Source organism: Giraffa tippelskirchi, chromosome 13, assembly GCF_054371585.1.
Source record: "Giraffa tippelskirchi isolate mGirTip1 chromosome 13, T2T-mGirTip1v1.2.pri, whole genome shotgun sequence".
NCBI classification, from domain to species: Eukaryota; Metazoa; Chordata; class Mammalia; order Artiodactyla; family Giraffidae; genus Giraffa; species Giraffa tippelskirchi.
The window spans coordinates 60,487,586-60,509,927 of record NC_137287.1 but is presented as its reverse complement, the minus strand read 5'-3'; the positions used below and the strand labels follow the sequence as shown (position 1 = coordinate 60,509,927).

Here is a 22,342-nt window from a genome sequence, read left to right as displayed (position 1 = left end):
GTATAATGACATGTAACCATCAGTATGGTTAGGATTTTTATTTAATAAGCAATTTGAAGACAAAAAATTATTTAATCTGCTCCGTAACTTAATCTCATTTGTGAGTGTGTGCTTTTTAACCTATGGGTTTTATGAAGAAATGGCTGACTAGATACTAGTAACTTTCTTTTCCCCAGATCTGATAGTATAGGAAATCTGAAAATCATCATGTACCATCATCTTTGTTGTTACAACTCTATTATGCCAGACCATATGAAATGACTGTTCTACCATGTTGGACCTACCACACTGTCATTTTTATATATGATTCAACATAATAGTTCTAATTCTTTCCACTTTTTTCTTCTAAACCTGCTTTAAGTTTTAAAAATTCCACCTAAAAGATTGAGTGTCTGGGGTTTGTTTCATCATCTGGAAATAGACTGGGCAGTGAGTTAGGGATGTAGAAGACACTGTAACTGACCGTTAGCTAATCATTGTTCACTTGTCTAATGAGTAAGTAAGGGTTTGTTATGCTGTTCTGTCTACATTTATATATATTTAAGTTAAAAAGTTAAGAAAATGGAAAGTTGGGTAAGAATAGCAATAACATACTGATGAATAAAATTTATACCGTGAAATTAGGACCTCTTCACTTTTTAAGCTTATAATATGACATCATGTGTATGGCTTTTTGTGCTTGGGTGCTAAAAGCATTTAGGAGAGAGTGATCATTTAGAAATGTGATTTTAATTAAATACTGAAAAAGTTTAAATGTATAATCAATATGTGTAATCAATACAATGTTTTATGGAAATGGAATTTATTAAATTTTTAAGTTTTGATTTGTAGTAACTAGAATGCAAATGCTTAGAGGTTATGAGTTGTTTAATGTATAAGGGAGTATAGACTATTTAAGGCATTGCTAAGATAGAGTCATAAACTGGGTTTTTTTTGGCTGTGCTGGGTCTTCATTGCTGCACATGGGCTTCTCTAGTTGTGATGAGCGGGGGGTGTTCTCTGCTTACAGTGCGATGGCTTCTCGTTGTGGTGGCTTCTTTTGTGCTGAGCACTGGCTTTAGCGTGCACAGGCTTCGTAATTGTGGTACATGGGCATAGTTGCCCCACAGCATGTGGGATCTTCCCAGACCAGGGATCAAATTGGTGTCCCTTGCCTTGCAAGGTGGATTCTTAACCACTAGACCACCAGGGAAGCCCTAAACTAGATTTTTAAAAAGCTTCATTTAGCATGAAATAAAAATGACCCATGCATGCATACATGCTAAGTCGCTTCAGTTGTGTCCGATTCTTTGCGATTCTATGGACTGTAGCCTGCCAGGCTCTTCTGTCCATGGAATTCTCCAGGCAAGTATACTGGAGTGGGTTAAATGGCCATAATTTAAGGTAATTAAGATTTTCTATAGTTAGAAGTAAAAATCCCTAAGTCTTTGTTTCTTTTAGCCCTGAAGGTCTGTAGCTATTAATAAACATTTTGTTTAATTTGACTACATAGCAAGTAGCTTCGCAGTTAAAAATGAATGATTGTATAAAAGGCAGCTTGTTTGTTTGACTTTTAAAATTGGCTGGGCTTCCTGTGTGGCTCAGCTGGTAAAGAATCCACGGGCAATGTGGGAGACCTGGTTTGTTCGATCCCTTGGTTGGGAAGATCCCCTGGAGAAGGGAAAGGCTATCCACTCCAGTATTCTAGCCTAGAGAATTCCATGGACTGTATACTCCATGGGGTTGCAAAGAGTTGGACTCGACTGAGCAACTTTCACTTTAAAATTGGCTAGCATTTATAGGCAGTGGAAATGCATCTTTATATTGGGTTATTTTGCTACCATTTTTCCCCCAGTTTTATTGCGATATAGTTGATAATAACATTGCATTAGTTTAAGGTGTATATACAACAGTGATTTGATATATATATAGAGAGAGAGACAGAAATGCTTACCATAATAAGTTTGGTTAACATCCATCACCTCACATAGTTATAAATGTTTTCTTGTAATGAGAACTATTAAGATCTACTCTCTTAGCAAACTTCAAATAAACAGTACAGTATTGTCATCACTTTCTCTTTCCAACCTGACAGCTCCGCTAAAGTAGATATAAATAAGCTGATAAAAATTTAGAACTGGAATATGTTTCTATAATACATTTCTGTGAAATAGACATTGCTATATTGCTTTTCTAAAAAATGAGGTCATAGAAACATTCAATTATATAATTTAAATTGGCTTATTAAGTATTTTATAACAACAAAAGGAAATGAGAAGTGTTTTGTATATTTAGACTAATTTAGACTAATCATTGGAAGGACTGATGTTGAAGCTGAAACTGCAATACTTTGGCCACCTCATGCGAAGAGTTGACTCATTGGAAAAGACCCTGATGCTGGGAAGGATTGGGGGCAGGAGAAGGGGACGACAGAGGATGAGATGGCTGGATGGCATCACTGACTCGGCGGACATGGGTTTGGGTAGACTCTGGGAGTTGGTGATAGACAGGGAGGCCTGGTGTGCTCGGTTCATGGGGTCGCAAAGAGTCGGACACGACTGAGCGACTGAACTGAACTGAGACTAATTATTTAGACTGATATTCCATTTTGTATTTTTAGACTAATCTTATGGCTGTCTATGGATTTTGCTCTAATTTGATAAAGAATCTAATAAATGAAACATCCTCAGTAAATGTGACATTAAAGAATAGCTCATTTTCCTATAGATTCCTCATTTGAATAGTTGTGATATCTTCTCCAAATGCATTTCACCTTTTAAAAAGTGAACTTTATAATTTTAAAAATTGTATCATTTTAAACTATTTCTTTTCTGGTTGTAAAGTGGATATTATACATAATATATGTGAATTTGCTAAATGGAAAAACAAATTCAACAGGATGACTCCTGAGTCTTGGCTGGGAGGAGATGTGAAAGGAATATGGTTGGTTTACTTTAAGAAATGGAATTGGAGTTGTTACTCTCCCACCCAGGACCACCCTTTCTCCCATGACTATCCTCTAAACATAGGAGAACATTTTTAAAGAGAGAAGATGGGTTGATTATAAACTAGTAAGGACAATGTGTAGAATATTCTATAAATATTTGCCTCAACTGAGAAAAGAACAAGGCTGGAGTGGAACTCTTCAGAAACGTACTTTTCTTTTCCATCTTGTTCCACAACTTCCAAGCTCTGGATGGCCTTTTGAAGTTATTCTTAACACTTCAGTTCAGTTCAGTTGCTCAGTGTCCGACTCTTTGTGACCCCACGGAGTGCAGCACGCCAGGCTTCCCTGTCCATCACCAACTCCCAGAGTTTACTCAAACTCATGTCCATTGAGTCGGTGATGCCATCCAACCATCTCATCCTCTGTCGTCCCCTTCTCCTCCCGCCTTCAACCTTTCCCAGCGTCAGGGTCTTTTCAAATGAGTCAGTACTTCGCATCAGGTGGCCAAAGTAATATAAAAATTGGTGAAAGAAAAAAATTCATGCATTTTAGCTTAGTTTTTGAATAGGAAGTATCTTTCCAGTGTTAAGAAATGATGAATTTTTTTCCCAAGAGCCAGTTTAAGTGAATTTCTATTGCAAATTTAATTTTGAATTACAGAATTTTGTTAAAAAAGTTAATGCATTTCTGTACTTTGCTCTAATATTTCCACTTCAGAAATTCTAAAAGTTTTCAAATATTTGTAAAGTATTAATTGTTTAGGTTTTTGAAATTAATTGCTAGGTATACTAAGTGTATTATAACAAATTTGAATCATTTGCTTTCTCATAGGAATTATTTCTCATTCACTTTATTTCTCTCAGCACAATGAAAAGCATCTGGGTTTAGTGCAGTATTTTTTTTTTTCTTTAACTTTTATGGAACAAAGTGGTAGTGAATTGTGTTGAAAGGTTACTCAGATGGAATGCTGCCACTGTGTGGCTGTGTTTTTGGTTTTGGTTATGGTTTCTTTTTTGTGTCCCTTTGAAAATCTATTGGAGTTCTTCTCAGTCTTCCATTTGAACAGGAATTTTGGCTGATAGGTAAGGATGTCGGGGTACTGACAGGAGAGGATAGGGAAGATGTAATACTTGAAAGCCACCAGCAAGGGGAGTCAGAATGTCTAGCTCTTCGGCTTAAAAAAGCACATGTCCTTGGGCAAGTCACTTAACTTTTCCAAGCCTTAGTTTTTTCACATATAAAAATGAAGACAATAAAGCTTGTCCATCCTTCTTCAGAACTGGGTGAGCAACAAAGTGCTGTGAGAGTACACTCCACCCTGAGATGCTTTATGCAGTGAGATACTTTATAAAATGTAGTGTCATTGCTTTCAGATGGTCATAATGTTAAATTTGAATTGTCAGTTTTCATTGCAGAGTTACATGGGTATTAAAGAACTGCTGTGAGAACAATCAGTCTCAAGTTTGTTAGGAAGGAGAAAAATATGAAAGGTGCAAGAAACTTGTTCCTTGTGGGATTCATGGATGAGTTTCTAAAAAGGATTTTTGTATCATTAGGTCAGTGGAAGGTGTAAAATGGGTTTTTTAGCTACTGGTATGTAGTAAGAGTTGCCAGCTGACTTTGCCCTGCCATTCTAGGGAGACTGCATAAAAGGCTGAAACTGGAGAATAATAAATAATTATACGTAAATTTTAACATATTTTTAAGGCATGTAATATTATTAGTCAAGTTTTTCAGAAGTTTTAATCTACAAATGTTAAACAATTTCAGGAGGGTTCTGATAATGATGATGATGAAGGGGAGGAGGAAGAGGAAGAGAATACAGATTATCTCACGGATTCAAATAAAGAGAATGAAACTGATGAAGAAAATACTGTACGTATCATTAACACTTTGCTCTTTGAAATTGTGCATCATTTTTACAGTATTTCAATTTTAGCCACCAAAGTTTTGATTTTTGTGATTATTGAAATATTTCTTTAGAAATTCATTTTTGATTTATTTTCTTATCTAAACACTTTTCTTTATTTGCAAGTTCTTTGAATATTTAATAATGTTATTATTTTACCTAACTCATTCCTTGAGTCATATTGAACCAAGTTATCAATACAGAAGGCTCTGCCATGTAAAACATTACAGTTAGAATTCCCAGTTTGAATTGTTTCTGTTTTTTTAATAAGGAGGTAATGATTAAAGGAGGTGGACTGAAACATGTACCTTGTGTAGAAGATGAGGACTTCATTCAAGCTCTGGATAAAATGATGCTAGAAAACCTTCAGGTATTAAATGTTGCTCTATTCCAAAGTACTCAGTACAAAATATTGCAGCACACTTGATTGTGATTGGAAAGTCTCTGCTATCTAAACATTTACCTCTGCAGCAGCTTTTCCTAATTTAGGCAGTTTGAGGCTGCCAATACTTCTGGCATCCTACATCCTGATTTGCTATGCTTCTTTGAAATAGAATAGAAAAAATTAATGTTATCAAACTTGGAGCAGAGTAATTTCATTGTATCACCCTCTGCCTTTTCTCCTCTTTCTAAGACCCTTTACTTGCAGTTTGTTTAGGAGTCAAACTACAGAAGATTAGAATTTGGGGAAATTTAATTTAGTAAATTCTTTAGTTTGATTTATAACTTGAATAACTTGTATATAAATATCTAGAAGAATATTGGTTATTTGATGTTTAAAGTACTCATGATATTAAGATACTGGATTTTATTAAAAGCTCTATCTTCCAGTGATTTAGGTGATTGTGTTTTATGTTTTTCTGTAGTTAGGAGTAAAATCCCATGAACTATTTACTTCAGCCCTATTTGTAGCTATTGTTAAGCCCTTTGGTGATTTGAGGGCTTTTGTCATTGGAGTGGTAGGTGAAAGCTCCATGGAGTGTGCTCAGTGGAAAAGGGAGAATTGAACATACTGGATACAGGTTAGAGCTGACTTGAGAAGTTTTTACTTGAAAGGGGAGAAAAATGGGCATGTGGCTAGAGAAAGTCAGTTGAAAGAGGAGGGGTGTTTTTAAGATAAAAGATATTATGGAGTACATGCTGGTGGAATAATCCTTTAGAGAAGATGGATTTTACTTTCATTGTTGCTACTAAGGCCAAAAGCTATGATAATGTATAAATTAGCAGTGCAGGTACATTAGTCTCAGGAACCAAAAGAACAGAATACTTTGGTAGAGTGTAAAGGAAGAGCCTTTTTTTTAGATGAGATAATCAGAGAAGATATCGCTGAGATCATGACTTTTAGATAAGACGGTACAAAGGAACCATCTAGGTGAAATATTAGGATTAGTGTAAAAACTGTGTCAGAGGTCCTAATCAGTGCAGAAAAGTACTTGTTTGAAAAACTTTAAAAAGGGCACCAGTAGTAATAGAACATAGTCTGTCTGTGGGAGGGTCACAGCATGAGACAGGTAATTGGGAGTGGCACAGTCCTTTAAGGAGCTGGTTCAGAGTGTGTGTTAGTCGCTCAGTTGTGTCCGACTCTTTGCAACCCCACAGACTGTAGCCCGCCAGGCTCCTCTGTTCACGAGATTCTCCAGGCAAAAATACTGGAGTGGCTTGCCATTCCCTTCTCCAGAGGATCTTCCCAACCTAGGGATCAAACCCTGGTCTCCTGAGACAGGACTAAAAACAGAGAGACTAACCAGGGGTGTGGTTAGAAGACTGTGGTGGTAACCTAGCTGAGAGATGGTGGTCATCTGTCTAGGAGAGTGGCAGGGCACATGGTCAGAAGTCTGGATTGGAAAGCTGTTTAGGAGGCAGAATGAACTGGATTTATTTGGTGCTTGATTAGGTAGCAGTATGTGGGGCCCAAGGAGTCAAGAATGACACCCAGTCTTGTGGCTTGGACCACTGGCTTGTCTCTAAGAAACAGGAGAGTGCGAGTGGGAGTTACAATTGGTAAGTTTGAGGAGCCTGCGAGGCGTCTGTGGAAATGTCTGGAGAGCAGAAGAGAAACATAAATAGAGCAGTTGTTGGAGTACTTTTAAAGCCATAGCAGTAACTGGCTCGTCCAGATGTCAAGTGTGGAGACAGAAGAGAAGCAGGTTCAGGGTTGAGCCCTGACAAACCCCAACATTTAGAAAAGGTGGAAAAGCTGATGAAGTCAAAGGAATGGGAGATTTCGGTGTGGTTCCGCGGTCATCGCTTATTGAGACGTTCGATGCATGAGACAAATGCTCAGGACTGGGGCAATGGGATGACCCAGAGGGATGGGATGGGGAGGGAGGGGGGAGGGGGGTCCAGGAAGGGGAACACATGTAAACCCATGGCTGATTCATGTCAATGTATGGCAAAAACTACTACAATATTGTAAAGTAATTAGCCCCCAACTAAAATAAATAAAAAATAAAAATAAAAAAAATAAAAGAAGCGAGCTGGAAGGGTGAGAGGATGTGATCAGAGAGGAGGGAAGTTTGAATTCACATTTTTGCAGTTGTGTTTATATATAGGAGAAAACTTCATCCACTGTTAGGCCCCAATTTTAAATCATTATCAGATACCCAAAATGAACAGTTGTACAGACTTTTTCCTTTTGCTAAAAATCATAGGAAGACACAGTATTGTAAAGACATCATTTCTCCATAAATCATGTCCTTAAATTTCATGCAGTCCTCATTCTGTCCCATCAGGGAAATTTGGGAGATGGGTTGAGGGTTGGAGGAATAGAAGAACAGGGACATGGATGCAGAATGAACCTAATAAAATTATTCTTGAATTCTTAAAGAATAACCAAATAGTTAAGAAACTTGTAGAAAATAAAGTGTGACGTACAAGATAATAAAACATTTTAAACATAGAGCAATAGTTTGGTACAGGTATGGATAGATTAATCAAACAGAGGAGGGTCCAAAATAGACCTTGTATTGCATTGCGTGTGTACTCAGTTGTGTGTGACTCTTTGAGACCCATGGACTGTAGCCCACCAGGCTCCTCTGTCCATGGGATTTTCCAGGCAGTAATACTGGAGTGAGTTGCCAGAGCTGAAAATAGACCTTAGAACATGGCAGTTTAATCTTGATGAAGTTAACATCTCAAATCATGTGAGGGAAAATGGTATCTTCAACAAATGGTCAATAAAAAATAAAGCTGGATTTCTATTTTTAATTTCCACCCCAGAATTAATTGCAAATCTCTCAAATAATTTTAATGATTGTAAAGACTGTTGAGCACTGCATTGACTTTACGTTTATTCTTCATACAGTGCCGTTAGCTGTTAGATACTGTTCATATTCCCATGTTTCAGTTAAAGAAACAGGCTTGGAAAAAACAACAAAAAAAAACTTGCTTAAAGTGGAAGGGTAGTGAGTGGTACAGTCTCTTATCAACCATTTGTTTCACTACTTTGCAGCACGCAATGCCATAGAAATCGTCTAAGAAATAAGTAACCAGGAGAAAAAAATCTATAGCTGACACAACACAAGAGTCAGTATCTGTACTATGCTAAAGAGATTGTACAAACCAATTAGAAGAAATGAATGACTCATTTTGTTGTTGTTAGAAAGAATATAGTGCTAAAGCTCACTGATAATCAAATGACAAGCAAACTAAGAAGGGCCTTTTTATCAGATCATCAAGTACTAAGATTTAAAAAGTGATGGTACCCATTGTGGTTAAGTGTGGGTAAACATCTATACTTTGTAAATGTAATCAGAATGACTTGCCATTTGATCTAAAAGTGTACCCTTAGTAGTCTCTCAAGTGCATGAAAAGTGTGACATTGTAATAGAAAAAAAAAGTCTAAGCTGTTAGTAGAGGGCCAATAAAATAAATAATTAGCTCTGTACTAGATGCCCAAGATACAGAATCTAAAAGAAGAAGAAACATGTATGTTTAGTATAGAGTAATATTCGTCATGGTTGCTCCTATTTATATGTGTTATATTGTATATGTCATGTATATATATGTCTCATATATGTATATATGCAAGAAAAAAATCTGGAAGGACATGACCCATTGTTAATAGTTGTTGCGTCTTAGAGTCAGGCAGAGGGAGATAGCTGTAGGAATTCGTATGGACACACTTGATAATATATTTTTGTATTAGTTTATGAAGACAATATGTTAATTTTATAGCAGGAAAGAAAGCTAATTTACATATCAAGATTCCTCTGGCATGATTGTTTCACATTTTAAGTTAAAAAAATCTTTATAAATAATCTTATGAACCTGGGAGAACTTCAAGCAAATTCTAACAGTTGGAGCTGAGAAATCAAAAACAATAAAACCTTACACCTTTATTACCGTTTCGCTGATTTGCAAGTCTCTTGCAAATATGGTGCCTATATCAAAAGACTATTTAAATGGCAGTAAAGAAGTTTTAATACCTTCATGCCCTTTTAGCATTATTTGCTTAGCTTTGAAGTATCATGTTCAGCTCTTTCCTCATTCGTGCTCCGTTCATTCAGACTTGGAAAATTATTTGCAGTTCCCTAAATGCACCTGCTGTTTCACATCTTTGCTTTTGCACCTGTTCTTCCCCTGTCTAAATTCTCTGTGTATCCCCCAAAGTGCCCTTTTACCATCTGGTTGGATGAAGGCCTGTGAAGTCTTTAATGTTCTCAAATGTCCCATTTTCATTCAGCCTTTTGTGAAATCTCAGCACCTACCCGCTCTCAACCAGTCGTATGTAGTCACTCTGTTGTACACGTTATACACAACTCAGATAAATCGTAATTAATTTCTCTTTCTTACTTAACAAGCTTATGAGCTCTTTGAGGATAGAGATTATCTTTTTAATACTAGTATTTCCAATCTTAACATGTCATCCATCGGTGAAGATTTGTTTCAATAATTGGTTGATAAATCCAATGTAAATGTTAAAAAGAATTGATACTAACAAATAGGAAGTTACCTGTTCACTCTTAAATACTGAGCACTGACTGCATGTGCTCACAGTAGGAAACACCAGGGAAAGGGCACAGTGATGAACCCATCGGTCAGGTAGGGGTTCTCATAGATAAGGAGGAGGCAGTTCTGTCCCGTGATAATTACAAAGGAAGATGTGTGCTCTGAGGGTGAATGAAAGGGCACAGTGTACTCAAAAGAGGACAGTAGATCCTGCAGCACTGTGTGTTTTGAGTTTGGGAGAGGCCTGACCCATCAGCAGGAGCCAAATCATATGGTTCCAAGGCAGGTGTGGAGGTGGGGGGTGACTCTGGTTTCAGAAAGATTACTTGGTTCTAATGATTGTTCTAAGAAATAGAGCACTGAAGGAATTAGAAACAATTTATTGGGCTGTTTACATTTTTTTTCGTTTCTGTCTTTAAGCAACGAAGTGGCGAATCTGTTAAAGTGCACCAACTTGATGTTGCCATTCCCTTGCACCTCAAAAGCCAGCTGAGGAAAGGACCCCCACTTGGTGGTGGGGAGGGAGAGACAGAGTCTGCAGACACAATGCCGTTTGTCATGTTAACCAGAAAAGGCAATAAGCAACAGGTGAGAATCTGTCCGCAGTGTATTCCCAGTTCCTTGGTAGTTACCAGGTGTAAGTGGTAACTTTGTTTTATAGGTTCTTGCTTACAGGGGGAAAAGACTGGTATTCAGTGGTAGAAATAATTTTATCCGTTATGTGCACAGAAGACACATGTAACTTCCATCAAATAGATGGGTGTTTTTTAATGGAAAGAACATTTAAAATTTAAGTCATACACATTTGTTAGAAGATACACATACTGATTTTCAGTAGGAAGATTTCATCAGTAAGCTCACAGTAAGAAAGGAAAGGAGGGTGATGGAAGATAATCTTGGAAAAAAATGCTCACTTGCCAAATTGCTTTTGGAAAAAAAAACACATTGTTTTCCGACCCCTGATCCTTCTCCTCCATTCTCCTTAAACCACCTCCTCTTTCTTTCCCTTATCTCACAGATCATTTCCCTGTCTACTAAGCTAACACTTTGATTCATACATTCAGTCCTCAAATATTATTTGTCTGCTCTGCCAAATACCAGCTCAAGTGTGAGTCTACAGTGATGAACAGGATGTAGCCCCTTGCCATGTGAGCACACACCAGCTGAGGGAGAGAGACAAGCATAATATTATATTTGCCGATTGTGGAAAGTGCCCTGAAGGAAATGGAGCCCAGCTCCCAGATCTAACTCGAGGATACATCATTTATTACCAGTTCTGTTAAAAAAAAAAAAAATTCATACTTTATTATTTCTGAGTTCAAGCTGCCTCTTAGAGTTGATGGAATCTTAGGATAATTGACAGCATTTTTTTTCTGTTTTAGTGGTATGTAAAATAATGATACATCTTATAATTAACAGAAGCATCTATGAAATATGGTGGCTACAACAGCTTGTCAGACCAGTCTGATACCTGGTTCCCACGTTCATTTAAGTTGTCATTTAACAGCTACTTATTGTTGACTTGTTACGTACCAGGCACTGTTCATGTGCAGAAATACAGCAGTCAACCAAGTCCCTCCTCTCTTCGGAGCTTTCATTATAGTATTGAGAGGCAGACAAGAAATAATGTCAAATTGAGGACAATGCTCTCTTGGAAAATAAAGCAACTTAAGAGATAGAAGGAGACTGAGGTGGGGAGGAGGTGATGAGAGGGAGACTGCTGTTGTAGAAGGTGACCAAGGAAGGCCCGGAATATCCTCTCTGAGGGGAGGGACATTCTGTTCCCTCTGTTCCAGAACAGGCTTAAGGAGCTGGTGCCTACCTTCATCTTTTATCTCTGCTTTGTCAGGTAATTTCTTGTTACTGGGAAGTTCACAGTTGTAGAGCATACCATCATTTTGCTGTAGTGCAAATAAGTCTTGAGATGTGAAAGCTGAATACCAGTTAGGATCACAGAATGGAGGTCTGGGAACAGGCTTTCCATTGTGACTCATGTTTAAATAGTTAACTTGACTTCTCTTCTGAGCACTGCTGGATCTTTGTCAGATATTCTTCATAATTCCTTTCCAGTCAACAGGACTTTCCTCCATCCTAGACTTTAGGGTTATCAAGGTTTTACGAAAGCTCCCCACTTTCTCACCTTCAGGCCACAGTTGAGCCCTGACATTTCCCCTCTCCCTCATCCTCCACCCAGTCCCTAGAAAAATAAGGGTTTGTTTTTGATCAAGACCCTAGACTTGGTGCTGGAGTCTTTGTGAAACTACTCTTCTCAGCACTTGGAACTGCTGGTTCACCATGGCTAGCAGGATTCTCAAAGTCCAGAGTTTTTGCTTTTCTTTTCTAGGGATAACTTAGTTCTCTGAGTAGACTTTTCCGGTTTTTTTTTTTTTTTTAAACAATTGTCAAGGGCAGTACATGGCAACTTCAGTTCCATAGGCTGAACTATCACATGGGAATTGGTTCCCATTCCTATACAGCTCCTGAACTTTCTTTGCTACATTGACACATTTACTGCGCCTTGATTTTTTGTACTTAAAAGGAGCTTTAGGAATATCTTTCTGTGAAGATCAACTTGTTGTTGTTCAGTAACCCAGTCATGTCTGACTCTTTGACCCCATGGACTGCAGCACACCAGGCCTCCATGTCCCTCACCATCTCCTGGAGTTTGCCCAAGTTCATATTCATTACATCAGTGATGGCATCCAGCTATCTCATCCTCTGACGCCCTCTTCTTCTGCTGTTCATCTTTCCCAGTATTAGGGACTTTTCCAATGAGTTGTCTGTTCATATCAGATGACCAAAGTACTGGAGCTTCAGCTTCAGCATCAGTCCTTCCAGTGAATATTCAGGGTTGATCTCCCTTAAGATTGACTGATTTGATCTTCTTGCTGTTCAGGGGACTTGCAGGAGTCTTCTCCAGCACCACAGTTCGAAGGTATCAATTCTTTGGCGTTCTGCCTTCTTTACAGTCCAGCTCTCTCAACTGTATGTGACCATTGAGACGATGATAGCCTTGACTATGTCAGCAGAGTAATGTCTCTGCTTTTCAACACACTGTCTAGGTTGGTCATCGTTTTCCTGCCAAGAAGCAGTTGTCTTCTGATTTCATGGCTGCAGTCACTGTCTGCAGTGATTTTGGAGACCAAGAAGAGGAAATCTGTCACTACTTCCACCTTTTCCCCTTCTGTTTGCCATGCGGTAATGGGGCCAGATGCCATGATCTTAGTTTAATATTTACTCTTAAGCTGGCTCTTTGACTTTCATCAGGAGGCTCTTTAGTTCCTCTTTGCTTTCTGCCATTAGAGTGGTATCATCCGCATATCTGAGGTTGTTGATGTTTCTCCCACCTATCTTAATTCCAGCTTGTAATTCATCCAGCCCGGCATCTCTCATAATGTGCTCAGTTAAACAAACAGGGTGACAGCAGACAGCCTTGTCATACTCCTTTCTCGATCTTGTATGGATCAGTTGTTCCATACAGGGTTCTAGCTGTTGCTTCTTAACCTCATGCAGGTTTCTCAAGAGACAGGTAAAATGGTCTGGTATTCCCATCTCTCTAAGAGCTTTCCACAGTTTGTCATAATCCACACAGTCAAAGACTTTAGCGTTGTCGATGAAACAGATGTTTTTCTGAAATTCCCTTGCTTTGTCTATATAATCCAGCGAATATTGGTGATTTGATCTCTTATTCCTCATCCTTTTCTAACCCCAGATTGGACATCTGGAAGTTCTTCATTTGCATAATGCTGAAGCCTAGCATGTAAGATTTTAAGCATGACCTTACTAGCATGGGAGATGAGTGCGATTGTCTGATGGTTAGCACATTGTTTGGTACTACCCTTCTTGGGGATTGGGATAAGGATTAATCTTTTCCAGTCCTGTGGCCACTGCTGGGTCTTCCAGATTTGCTGACATAATGAATGTAAAACCTTGATGGCATCATCCTTTAGGGATTTGAATAGTTCTGCTAGAATTTCATCGCATCCACTGGCTTTATTAACAATAGTGCTTCTTAAGGTCCATTTGACTTCCCACTCCAGAATGTCTGGCTCTGGGTGACTAACCACACTGTCATAGTAATCTAGTTCATTAAGATCTTTTTTATACAGCTCTTCCATGTATTCTTTCCATCTCTTCTTGATCTCTTCAGCGTCTACTAGTTCTCTACTGTTTTTATCCTTTATTGTGCCCATCTTTGGGCAGAATGCTCCCTTGATGTTTCCAGTTTTTCTGAAGAGATATCTACGTCTTTCCCCTTTGGTTGTATTCTTCTGTTATTAAACATTGTTCGTTGAAGAAGGCCTTCTTATCTCTTCTAGCTATTTTTTAGAACTCTGCTTTTAATTGGATGTACCTTTCCCTCTCTCCCTTGCTTTTTGTTCTTTGTTTTTCTGCTATTTGTAAAGCCTCCTCAGATAACCACTTTGCCTTCTTGCTTTTCTTTTTGTTTGGGGTGGTTTTGTTCGCCACCTCTTGTACAGTATTACAACTTCTGTCCATAGTTCTTCAGACACACTGTTAACTGGATCTAGTCCCTTGAATCTATTCATTACCTCTACTACGAATTCATACAGGATTTGACTTAACTTATACTTGGCTGGCTTATTGTTTTTCCCTGTTTTCTTTAGTTTAAGCCTTAGTTTTGCTGTGAGAAGCTGATGATCTGAGCCAAAGTCAGCTCCAGCTCTTGTTTTTGCTGACAGCTTCTCCATCTTCAGCTACATAGAATGTAATCAATTTGATTTTGCTATTGACCATTTGGTGATGCCCACATGTAAAGTCGTCTCTTGTGTTGTTGAAAAAGGGTATTTGCTATGACTAGTGCATTCTCTTCGCAGAATTCAGTTAAGCTTTGCCTTGCTTTGTTTTGTTTTCCAAGGCCAAAATTGCCTGTTACTCCAAGTATGTCTTGACTTCCTACTTTTGCATTCCAATCCCCAATGATGAATAGAACACCTCTTTTAAGGTGTTAGTTCTAGGAGGTCTTCTAGGTCTTCATAGAACTGATCGACTTCAGCTTCTTCAGCATCGGTGGTAGGGGTATAGACTTGGATTACTGTGATGTTGAATGGCTTGCCTTGGAAACGAACCAAGAGTATTGTCATTTTTGAGGTTGCACCCAAGTACTGTATTTTGGACTCGTGTCGATTATGAGGGCTATTCTGTTTCTTCTATGGGATTCTTGCCCACGGAAGTAGATATGATGGTCATCTGAATTAAATTAGTCCATTCTCATCTATTTTAGCTTGCTGATTCCTAGGATGTCTGTGTTTATTCTTACCATCTCCTTGACCACGTCCAATTTTCCTTGATTCATGGACCTAATATTCCAGGTTCCTATACAATACTATTTGCAGCATCAGATTTTACTTTCATCACCAGACATATCCACAACTGAGCATCGTATCTGCTTTGGCCCAGCTGCTTCATTCATTCTGTGGCTATTGGTAATTCTCCACTCTTCCCCAGTAGCATATTGGACACCTTCAGACCAGGGGGACTTATCTTTTGGTGTCATATCTTTTTGGCCTTTTATACAGTTTATGAGCTTCTCACGGCAAGTATACTAGGGTGGTATAACCTGGGTATAACTAGGTATAACCAGGTTTGCCATTCCCTCCTCCAGTGGATCATGTTTTATCAGAACTCTCTGCTGTGACCCGTCCATCTTGGGTGGCCCTGCATGGCTTGGCTCATAGCTTTATTGAGTTATGCAGGCCCCTTCACCACAACAAGGCAGTGATCCATGAAGGGGGATGATCAACTTATACAACAATAAATAATCAATTTTCTTCATTCATCCCTCCTGTTTTCTGAGGCACATATGAAAAATTCAAGATACCTGTGTCAGTTTGCACACCCTTTTGATCTTTTCAGAATGTGTAGGCATAAAATTAAAACCTACCTTCAGAAACTTTTGAGCTTTGAAAAGTAAATTCATTTCAGTAGTCCTGAATTCTAAATTCTATGGGTCAAAGTAAGACTGTGTGTCTGTATTTTAACAGAAATATTTTTGGTTCAAAGTAGATAGATTATATACTGTGTAACCCATATAACTTCACAATGAGGAGTGAAGTCCTTCTTAAAATTTGGAAGTTTGTTTAAGGAAACATTTTTATTGAACTTTATTTTAAAAATGTTAGCAAACATGAAATGAGAGCTCAGAGTACTTGGTTATTAAGTAAAGTTTCAACTCATAAACATTATTTGGAATTTTGGAATATGTTCAATTTTAGGAACATTATTTGAAGAAACATCACTGTTATTTTGTGGTCTGAAGAAGAAAGTATATTTTGTTCTGATTTTTATTTCTTTATTTGACTTTTGGGTGTTGGTTCTTCTGGTGCAACGGTTTTTCTAGAAATGTGAAATGCGTAGCCTTATAGGAATCTTTAGTTCTTAAGTGAAAGATCTCTTTGTGCACCAAATTTGTGCCCAGAAATAACTTTCTTCTGTAGTCAGTAGGAAAAGAAAAATTTGTACCAGTGAAGTAAGTAGTTGAAAAGAAAGGAAAATACTGTTGATAATTTCTTTCTAGATTCAAATGTCTCTGAGTTAGAATAATGAATTGAAAGAAAATGTCTTATTAAAGCAAAAGTTTTAATGTAATAGAGCCATTATGTAATGTTTTAAAGAATTTTTTGTTTTAAACAAATGCAAAAGATATTTATTTTGGTTTAATAGCTGTTAACAATCCTGAACCAGGAACATCCTGCTAAAAACAAAACATTCCATAGATAAGAATTATTCCCCCATAACTAATTGTTCAGTTGCTAAACTCTTTCTCTTTTCCAACATCACAGCTATCTTTAGAATATGAAGACTTGGTAATCCTAAAGGTGGACTAGATTTGTTCTGTATAGTCAAGAGGGTAGAAATGAAAAGGGTGCAGATTGCAGCTTCCTGTATAAAACCCTTTCTGACAATTAGCCATATGTAACGGTCTGCACAGTGGAAAATGATCCCCTGTTGCTTAGATGTGTTGCTTCCAAACAGGGTGCAGGAAAGAGGAGTTCAATGGACATTGAACTTGATGACCTTCCACTTCTTATCCAACCCTCATGGGTTTATCTCCTAAGTAGAGTAACACTATTGTCTGTTTACGTTTTGAGATGATACTGTCTTTATTGACTTATTAGGAAAGGAAAAATTAATTTTCTAACCTCATTTAGTTCTACTTATTTATTTGGGCTTCCCAGGTGGCTCAGCGGTAAAGGATCTTCCTGCCTGTTCAGGAGACACGAGAGACTTGGGTTCAGTCCTTGTGTTGGGAAAGATCCCCTGGAGTAGGAAATGGCAACCCACTCCAGTATTCTTGCCTGGGAAATCCCATGGACAGAGGAGCCTGGCAGGCTACAGTCCATGGGGTCACAGAGAGTTGGGAGTGACTGAGAATGAACGCATGCACTCATTTATTTGAAATCTTTGTTTCTTGATTTTCTAAAGCCATTTGTGGTTTCTTTACTTTTTTCCCTCAGTTTAAGATCCTTAATGTACCCATGTCTTCCCAACTTGCTGCAAATCATTGGAACCAGCAACAGGCAGAACAAGAAGAGAGGATGAGAATGAAAAAGCTCACACTAGATATCAATGAACGGCAAGAACAAGAAGATTATCAAGGTATCAAATCGTTTCCAGACAGAAGTGGAAAATTGTGATGCCTTTTGGGTTTTTAAAGTATAGAACATCAAAGCTATTATTCTGCTCCTTTTCATGTCATGTTTGTTTATATTTAGCTTGAGAAGTTGATTGTTTTTTATATTCCTTTCTGTCTTTATTTTTCTTTCACTTATTTATAAAATAACACTAATGTAATTTTTATCATATTTTGCTTCCGTTATAATTCAGTTAGATTCCATACTATAAGAGCTGGATTGCAGGTGAGATAGTACCGAGTTTTAATTGCCTTGTGTTGCCAGTCAACTGTGAGCAGATTATTATTCAGCAGATATTATCTCTCATCTGTTTCGGGATCCTGGTCTTGAGGACACCCTTCCTAATTTGAGGGCATCAAGTTAGGATTCCAGTTTTATGCAGACATACTCAGCCCACTTGGATTAGCTAAACTTTACATATGGAGTCCCACAGACACCTTAAAAGGCCCTCCAAGCCATAACATGGCTTTTATATAGTGTTGTACTCACAAACTGCTTTTTGTGCAAGAGATTGTTGTATAAATAAATATTTGGTTTTCTATCATTAAATCTCACTTTTAGAATCTTCTCTTTCAGTTGATGCCAGTTTTTTAAAAATAAATGTGTTTATTTATTTATTTGGTCATGACTAAAGGCATGCAGGATCTTAGTTCCCAGACTGGGTATCAAACCCATGTCCCCTGCAGTGGAAGCATGGAGTCCTAGCCACTGGACCCCCAGGGAATTCCCAATACTCAGTGTTCTTAATAATAAATAATGGTAGCTAACACTCAGTAGAAGTGCTTATTATGGCCAGATGCTTATGTACTTGATCATAGCTTTTAATCCTCACAATAATTCCATGAGATAAATGAAATTTTATATTTAGGGAAACTGAGCCAAAAGCCCCATAGCTAGTATGTGGCAGAGCTGGGATCCAATCTGATGTTTAGCTCCCAGCTGTTGTATTCTACTGCTTCTTACACTGTCTCACTGCCTCACAAGACAAACAGTTGTGGCCCCGTTGACTGTAAGGGAGCATTGTGTTATATGGTACCCAAGAGCATATCTCCTCTCGTAATTGCTCTTCCAGTACTTCTCAATGATTTTAGTCCATATAATGGTGATTTTTTTTTTTTAGTTAGCTACCTGATAGAACTAATAAGTTTGATCTCCCTTTATTTGCTTATTGGGAGAAAGAAGTACAATAAGCTTTACCACGTTTACCAGTGTTAACACCTTTTCTGTTTTGCTCCCAACTATAGAGATGCTGCAGTCTCTTGCCCAACGCCCAGCTCCAGCAAACACCAATCGGGAGCGGCGGCCTCGTTACCAACACCCAAAGGGAGCGCCTAATGCGGATCTAATCTTTAAGACTGGTGGGAGGTATGACGATCTCACTTGTTTCTGCCTTAGCTAGTTCTTTTTCATGGTGTCTGTGTGAGTAAGTTAGTTCTGGATTATACCTAATGATAAAGGCCCAAGAATTAGCACAATAGAAAGTCTTTGAGTTGTAGATATTTGAGAGAAAAAAAAAACCTGTTTATAAAATAGTTACCTTTTTTTTGTTTGTTTTATAAAATCTTGATTTTAGTCATACCAGTATTGGTTTTCATTTTCTTTGACTTTTTTTGATTTAAAAAATTTTTCTCTTTTTCATTTGTAGAGAGGACTAAGTTATCGATTAATTGGAGAAAAGTCACAGGCTTTTTGTTAGAGTTTCTTAAGCCAGTGTTAAGTAATCATAATGTTTATAAAAACTCAAAACCTGTTGCTAGACTTTGAGGCATGCAGATTGAGTTTGCTTTTAGGTATTTTGTTTGTTTTTAAATTACAAAATATCCTGCTGGGACCCATGCCAGTTCTTCTTAAACTTGAATTGCCTGATGTGAAATAACTAAAACTGTAAGGTATTTCACATAGAAGATATTCCCTAATAAGACCTCACTCATCTTGTTTTTAAGGAACAAAATTGTTGAAAGTTTTGCCAGGATCTGATCTGAAGACCCTTCCCCATCAATTTCGTTCTCTCTCTTGTGTTTGGGTTATTATCAAAAGTGACGTAGGCTTCACTGCTCTTATAGGTCTGCCTCAGGGTATTAGTGTTTAGACTGAGGCTATCAGAGCCCTCAGATATCAATGTGTTGTTGGGAATAGGTGAGCAGCTGTAGAAGAGAGGTGCTGGGGTTGCAGAAATTGTCCACTGCTGGAGTAGTAGCACTGCGAAAATGCAGATCTCCAGCCTGTGTCTTTACTCACTCAGAATATTTGAGTTCCTGATAACGTTTTACTTTGAACTATATGCACAGGCCCTGGTAGCTCAGTTGGTAAAGAATCCAGCTGCAATGCAGGAGACCCCGGTTTGATTCCTGGGTCAGGAAGATCTGCTGGAGAAGGGATAGGCTACCCACTCCAGTATTCTTGGGCTTCCCTTGTGGCTCAGCTGGTAGAGAATCTGCCTGCAGTGTTGGAGACCTGGGTTTGATCTCTGGGTTGGGAAGACCCCCTGGAGAGGGGAAAGGCTACCCACTCCAGTATTCTGGCCTGGAGAATTCCATGGACTGTATAGTCCATGGTGTTGCAGAGTGGGACACGACTGAGTGACTATCACTTCACATACGCTCAGACAACTCTAATTAGATTTCAGTCTAGGAAATTGGTTTGTCACTGAGTTCTCACATCCTTCAGGGTTACTCATGGATTGTGGGATAAAGTCCCAGCTCCTCACTTGATAACACGACCCTGGATGATAGGGTGCACTCTATTTACTGGCTTTCTCTCCTGCTGTTCTTTGCCCTCCTCCCCACCCAGCTGGCCTCTTAGTTCTCCTAGTTACTCTGTCTTTTGCCTCTCTCTGTTTGGAACCCTCTTGGGCTCTTCCTCTGGATAACTTGCTCCTCTGTCTCGTCTCACCTTGATACTCGGGAGTCTCACCTTGGTGCCCTGAGTCACGGTGCTTCCCCAACCTTATAGTGCTTCATCACCTGCCAGCCTGTCTCCATCCCCCAGAAAATTGAGGACCCAGGGAGCTTTGTCTTGCTTTCCATTTTGTCTCCTCCACAGCTTTTTGTGCCTAGCATGTAGTAGATTCCCAGTAAATGTTTGTTGAATGGACAGAAAAACTTCAAAAAAAAAAAATATGTGTTTAATCATTTAATAAACTTTCTTCCTATGTTATGCCCCCCAGCACTCTCATTCCCTTTTGTTTTCCTGATTTTGTGAGACTCCAATTCTTGAGCTACTTCCTTTACCTATTTTAAATCTCTTCCTAAAATACTGATTTGGAAAATAAAATAAAATCCTAACTTGTACAGTGCTCTTTAAAATGACCCTCTGTAAGGTCTCATGGTTTTGTGGTATTTTTAAAGCCAGAGCTCTCAAAATGTAGGTATGGATGAATATCGGGGAGGAACAAACAAATGTGTAAAAGTGAGTTTCTGAGCCTTTCAGGTACCATGTGTTTTTTGCTCTTTTTTAAACTTAAATTTAAGTGAAGAAGTGTAGTCATGTGGAAGAACATTAGCTGATGGGGTGGTGTCTTTTGGTGGTTTGGCTCCTCTTTATTTTCTTCTATTTTTAACGCTGGGCCAGACTCATTGAGAAGCTGTTGATGTAGAGCCATGGTCCTCGGCTATCTTGGTGCTGCATTCCTATAGAAGAAGGCAGAAGAAATTCTGTGAGGTCTGAAGAACTGTTTTCAGCTGACTAGTACTAATTGGCTAGTACTCTTTTAAAAGTTATTAATATTGTTGACATTGTATGGCAGATGAAGGGAAATTTACTTGAAACCTGGTTATTAAAACGGTTTTAAGTTTTTCTTATCTCTAGATTTTGATAAGGCTCTCAGACATTAATTGTAATGATTTTTATATTTTCTAATCAGGATTGAAATAGGGCTGTAAGTTAAAATTTCAGCACTTCTCCCTGGGTATTAATGTTCTAACAAAGTATAAGCATTTTGCTTATAATGAATTAAAATGGCAATAAGCACTCTAAGTAATACAGTTACACAGATGTTTTGTAGGGCAGGACAGGGTTGCTTTCCACTCTGCTAGTGTTGAAAACACTGTGAAACTCAGCATCATGGGAAAGATTGAGGGCAGGAGGAAAAGGGGGCACCAGAAGATGAGATGGTTGGATGGCATCACTGACTCAGTGGACATGAGTTTGAGCAAACTCCAGGAGATAGTGAAGGACAGGGAAGCCTGGCATGCTGCAGTCCATGGGGTCGCAGAGTCGGACATGACTTAGCAACTGAACAACAATAGCATCTTTGGCAAATGTCAGTACTAATACAGTTTACACTCTGTAAATTCGTGTGGATTATACCATTGCTCCTGAAACTTTAAAATACACATTTTAACCATCTTGACTCTCATTAAACAGCTGGTTCTGATTAGTTTCTAACAAGCTGTTAGGTGATGTCAAAGTTGCTGAAGTGTGGACCACTGTCAGAGTGGTGAGAGAGTATATGGCAAGTGTGTCTCACTTTTCACAGACTGTGAACACTCTTCCTTTATTCACTGCATTTGTCTAAAATATTCTGTTTTAAACCATGGCTTTGTCTTGACATCAAGAGAGAGACTGTTTCTTTGTCTCGGAATACTCGTGTTAACTGACCTTTTCCCATTCTATTCAGTTCTATACAACTTGCAGATGTATCCAACTGAAGATAGACTTTTCCATACTTGCATTTTAGTCTTTGGAAGTTTCTTGCTAATGCAACTGGCCTTGTGTAGGCAACCTGTGTTAATTTGCTAGAGCTGTCGAAAGACAGCATTGTACACGGTGTGTTTCACACAACAGAACTCCCGTCTCACACTCTGGAGGCCGGAATCCAGAGTCAAGGCAGGGCGGTTCTTTCTGAGGGCTGAGAGGGACAGTCTGCTCCCAGCTCCCTGCTGGCTCTTGGTGGTTTGCCAG

The 22,342-nt window shown here is 38.5% G+C and overlaps 1 protein-coding gene across 8 annotated transcripts in view; it reads left to right on the top strand.

Moving 5' to 3' along the window:
* Positions 1-22,342, top strand: part of UPF2 (UPF2 regulator of nonsense mediated mRNA decay) — a 90,672-nt gene that overhangs the window by 66,531 nt on the left and 1,799 nt on the right. For all 8 annotated transcript variants that reach the window (XM_081554087.1, XM_081554086.1, XM_081554088.1 and 5 more), the window contains 5 exons: positions 4,697-4,801; positions 5,107-5,205; positions 10,206-10,373; positions 17,264-17,405; positions 18,685-18,805. In XM_081554087.1, the coding sequence (XP_081410213.1) occupies positions 4,697-4,801; positions 5,107-5,205; positions 10,206-10,373; positions 17,264-17,405; positions 18,685-18,805 (635 nt within the window). The remainder of the gene's footprint in view (positions 1-4,696; positions 4,802-5,106; positions 5,206-10,205; positions 10,374-17,263; positions 17,406-18,684; positions 18,806-22,342) is intronic.